Source organism: Coniosporium apollinis, assembly GCF_000281105.1.
Source record: "Coniosporium apollinis CBS 100218 chromosome Unknown supercont1.122, whole genome shotgun sequence".
In the NCBI taxonomy this organism is placed as follows: Eukaryota; Fungi; Ascomycota; class Dothideomycetes; genus Coniosporium; species Coniosporium apollinis.
The window spans coordinates 8,003-13,233 of NW_006913384.1; the positions used below are offsets into that span (position 1 = coordinate 8,003).

The 5,231-nt window shown below is 46.4% G+C and overlaps 1 protein-coding gene across 1 annotated transcript; it reads right to left on the reverse strand.

Annotated features, from left to right (window-relative positions):
• Positions 1–2,058, reverse strand: W97_09349 (uncharacterized protein; the record flags this gene model as incomplete). Its single annotated transcript, XM_007787210.1, has 1 exon — positions 1–2,058. One exon carries the CDS (start codon positions 2,056–2,058, stop codon positions 1–3), a length of 2,058 nt encoding a protein of 685 aa, XP_007785400.1.
• Positions 2,059–5,231: the final 3,173 nt, after the last annotated feature.

Here is a 5,231-nt window from a genome sequence, read left to right on the forward strand (position 1 = left end):
TTAATACACTCGCCAGGCGACCGCGAACGGCTGCTGATGTCTCACGATGCGCTCCGCGCGCACCTTGATGCTGTACTGACCCGCCAAGACTCCAGACCATGCAACTTGCTCAACGTTGTTGACGCGGTCGAAACCCGGCATCTCGCCCATGTTTCCGTGCCGCTCCGTCCCTTCCGGTGCAGTAACTGTCAGGTCCAGATCATTCTGCAATTTGGCACCCGGAGGATCAGTCCAAACAAGGGTGACTTTGAGTTTACTGGACTGCCCGGCACTGTTCGCGCTGGGAACAGAGATGGAGAAATTGAACTCTTCGTCGTCTAACAAGGGGCGTGCTCCCTCGCTAAATCCTGCGTTCTTCGCTTCAGGAATGATAACAGAGTCCTGGAGGTTCACCCGCCCGAAGCCGGAGTTGTTGTTGGGTGATGGCCCGTCTTCTTTGGGGGTGTATTGTCCCGGGATATCGACCGCTCCGTTGAGGAGTAAGGCTTTGATAAGTGCAGCTGAAGGCTTCTTGACGCCGTTTTTAACAAGGGTTTCGCGGAGCACGGCACAGCATCCTGCAACCAGAGGGCAGGCCATACTTGTCCCTGCGCTGTACCACCAACGAGGATCATCCGAAACGCCCCAAAACTGGTCGTCGGAATGGTCAACAACACTAGAGCGTGCGGAGAGGATCGCAGTACCAGGTGCAACCACGTCTGGTTTGTATCTGCCGTTTCTTGTTGGACCGCGGCTGCTAAATGCAGCCATGCCGTCCGGATCATTCGCCATATGGTCGTTTTTGATAGGAGATGATGGGAATTTAACCCTGTGGAGATCGCCCCACGTGTACGGTCTTGCCTGCGGGCGCTTGATGTTTGGCCTGTGATTCTCCGAAGCGCCGACTGCGATGCAATTCTTTGCGGAGGCTTCGCGACTGATTGACCCAAGATCGATGCCTCCGCTGCCATCCACATCCACTCCGCCGTTCCCAGCTGCGAAAAGTACGACCATATCCTTGTGATCCCACAAGAACTGATCAATGGCATCAGCGGCTCCTCCTTCGTACGCTCCTGGCCCGCTACCGTAGGAGTTAGTATGGATTCGGGCGCCGTCGTCGTACGCCTCCTGAAATAAGTTTTCATACGCTCTTATCCCTTCCAGCCTTGCTACGCGACCTCCGTTGACTACGACCCATCCGGAGAAGATTGATTGCATAACCAACGTTGCCGCCGAGGCTGGCGCCTCAATGAGCCCTCCGTTCTCAGGAGAGTCGCCAACACCGAGGACGGAACCGCAGACATGAGTGCCATGCCCAGTTATGTCATTGGTGAGTCCCGGACGACCACGATCGTGAAGCTCCTTCACCCGCCCCTCAAATGCGTAGTGGCAGCCTGCTTTCTCTCCGATGTCAAAACCACTGTCTGCAACAGCAACTATTTGACCTTCGCCCTTATAGGGAGTATCGTTGATGACGACGTCCGCTTTGAGGATGCTTCGAGCGACATCGTTGAATAGCCGCGGTTCAGGACTGGAATTAATGTATCTTACGGCGTCTACCGCGGCAAGACCGTTCAGTTGTTCCTTGGCAACTTCCAAATGAGCCCTGCCATGCGCGATAGTCACTGCATCCACTTCCACGTGCGCCGCTTTGGCAAGCTGCCCTCTCAAGTCGTCGTCGTCTTCAACATCGTCATGCAGGATAACCTCCACAGAGAGCTTGGTCTCCGCTTCCGCTTCTTTCAACTCTGCCTCCACGACACAGCTGGGCTGATAAACATTTGCGTAGTTGACGTAGTCGAGGGAGCGTATGACATTGAGGTCGGTGGGCTTGTAGCCGCAAAGGTAAGTGTTCTCACCGACGTACTCCTCGATATTCACGCCCAGATTGAGCAGTTCTTGCTTCTCAGGGCCTTTTAGAGGCTTTCCCTTCGTCTGAACGAGGATGTAGTTGGAGTTCGATGCGTCTTCAGCCTGTTCGCCAAGATTATGAAGGCCGGGCTGATTGTTTTGAAGCTGAAGGCTAGGAGCTTGTGCCGGCAGGTCAAGCCTGTTACCGTTGATGGTGATTGAACACATGATCAATGAATTGCTAAAGATGTCTTTAACGCTTTGCAGGTGGGTGTGAATGCGGATAGAGTAGGTATTAGACTGCCCTCTTTAATTTATGTTTTTCCACAGAGCCCCTCACCCAGCTGCCCAGGAACGGCTGAGCGTATAATTTTCCAGCTACCAGCCTCTTCGCCTGGGCCGTGGAGCTGAAGGTGGGAAATCGCAAAAGCCTTACACGCGCCAAGCGGAGCAGGGCGAGGCGAAGGCTGAACAATGTCTTACAGGATCCTCTCAATCAGAGTCACTGGACGAGTCGCTCGCCAACCTTTACCATGCCGAGACATACAGAACACGGCATGGCACCAGGCTGTCTGGAAACGATATCTCGCTTTCCTGATGCACATTTTCCGGAAACAAAACCATTCCATCAACAAGCGCTGCCAAGGCAGTCTGGCTACCCTTGCCGCAACCTCCCAGTGCAATCGTTACATTCAGCCCATTACAACATCTCACTCAAAAGCTCCCGACCGACGGAATCTTCCTCTGTTTTGTCTACGTTTGTTCTTAGCGCCTTCTATGCACGCGCACTGGCTCATCGACAGTTCGGCTTAGCATCGCTCCACCTCCACACATTTGCTGAAACGGGCTGTAAGTCCCTGCCCGATCTGAATAGATGTACGGCTGAGGCCTCGGATGGCTGTTAGTACTGCAGGTGCATATTCTCGTTCGAGAAGGCTCTTGTCCCCGACGCTTTGGTATTATCAGCCAGCCACAAGGAGAAGGATATGAAGGAATTCCGGCTAATCTAGTACTAAGACGAAAAGCAGAGCTTAGCTTTAAAAACCGACTAAGGCGCGTCTACAAAGCGGCTCGTACAGCCTGAGACGGAAAGAAGCCTTTCTATATACCTTAGATGCTTCAGCGGACGATAGTTACACGAATTTTCTAAATTCTTCCTATAACTACCTATTACAGAGTTCTAGATAAGCGTCTATAAAATAATAAAGTTAAATTAAACTCTAGTAAGAATAAAGAAATAAAGATATTAGTAAGAGATAATTTTATTATTACTAGTTATATTTATATATTAGAATCTATATTTATAATATTCTAAACTAGTAAATATCTATAGTTTAGGTTATAGAACTAGCTATAGAGTAATTTGCTATAGTTCTATAAAGTAAATAGAATAAATTAGCTATTAGTAAAAAAAAAAAAAAAATATATTTATATAATAAAGTAAATACTATAAAGAGTAAACTAGTATAATAGATAATCAATATTCTAGATAGTAGTTACTATATTACTTCTATTCTCTAAACTTATTATAGAATTTATTAAGTATCTATTTCTTTTATAATTTTATTATAATTATATACTGTTACAACCTTATAGGATAGGACCGGCGCCGCCGGTATGAGGCCGAATAATAGCTAGCACAGGCTAGCCACCACGTGACTGCTAGCTACTACTAGTAGTAAGAACCACGTGATTAGGGATAGATAGTAAGGCTAGTAGAGGATAGTAGTACTAGCACTACTAGCTATAGCTAGCCGCGGATGGCACTAGGTAGTATATAGGAGGCACCATTCTCGTTTATTAGAATAGGGTGCTTAACTTAAATAAGAATCTAGTATTCTTTATAACTTAATCTAATCTTACTATGTAATATTAATCCTCACCTTATTAACTATCTCTTAGCACTACTCCCTCTCTCCTTAATTAGGACCCCAGCCTTTATAGTAACTTCTATTATCGTAAGGTAACCCTCGTTACACTTTAAGCACCACCCTTATAGAGTACCTAAGAGTCAACTATATCTACTAGTAGATCTATTAGAGGTACGGCACCAACCGTTACTATTAAAAAGAAGAGCGTTAAAGTTAAGACCCCAAATAAATATTACAGAGAATGAGGAGAACTTAACATGTTCCTTCTCTAATACAACCTCTACATCTAGCATTACTAGGAGCGTTTCCAAACAGAAAGTGAGGTGATGTTTACTACCACCTACTTACGCGGAAAGGCATTCAGATAGATCCAACCGTTTCTTAAGGACTTCCTAGAAGTTAGAGCAGCTAATAGGAACGATAAGACTAAGGTAATATTTAGCAATTAGAAAACGTTTAAAGTAAAGATCGGCCGAGTATTTAGAGATATTAACGAAGAACGTACTACAGAACGAGAATTAATAAGCCTAAGGTAGGTGGGGGCTACAGCCGCCTACGCCTCTTAGTTTTAAGGGCTAGCCGCCACCACGAATTAGGACAACCACACCCTAACCGCGTAGTACTATTGAGGATTGAAAGACGACGTTAAGGATGATATTATTAGAGGGGAAAGACCTAAGAAGTTATAAGACATAATCGATGTATTAATTCACATTAATAACCGGCTATACAAATAATGTATGGAAAAGAAATATTAAAACGCACTAGTCGCGGTGGGTAGACGAGACCCCCTAACTCCTAAAAACAAGTAACCCTACTATAGGCTCTAACCTATAGACCTTAACGCCACGGAGAGACGTCTAGGACGTTTTAATAAGCAGCGATCGTAAAAAGGGCGACCACCGCCCTTAGGTAAAAAACCTTTTATAGGAAAGTGTTTCAACTGCGACCGTACAGGATATGTGGCACGAGACTATAGATAGCCGAAGAAAAGATAAACGCTAGCTCAGACTAATAGTCCTAGGAAGACCGGATAACTAGCCACCATGGTGGCTAGCCACGATACTATATCCTAGACGGTATACTATAACAATAGCTACCGCACGCACTAAAGTGATAAGGACGGATCGGGCTAGTATTTGAAACTACCACGATCGAAATAGGCCTTATAGGTCACGAATAAAGGGAAGGCCTATGATACAATAGGCACCCCCAAACCGATACCCGAAGTAAATATAGAAAGCGACTTCGAGGAGGTTAAGTCCGACAATAGATCCGAAAAAGAAGAACTTATCGAAACCCTAAGGATCACAACAATTCCAACCCAATAGCTCGGGCCTGAATTGGTCCTAGGAAAGTACTTAGTCAAGCTATGGGAAGAAGTATGGGATGAAGTCTCTGCAGCCTATAGAACGAACATGAGAAGCTAGTAGATAAAGGACACCTAGGGTTAGGGTTAGGGTTAGGGTTAGGGTTAGGGTTAGGGTTAGGGTTAGGGTTAGGGTTAGGGTTAGGGTTAGGGTTAGGGTT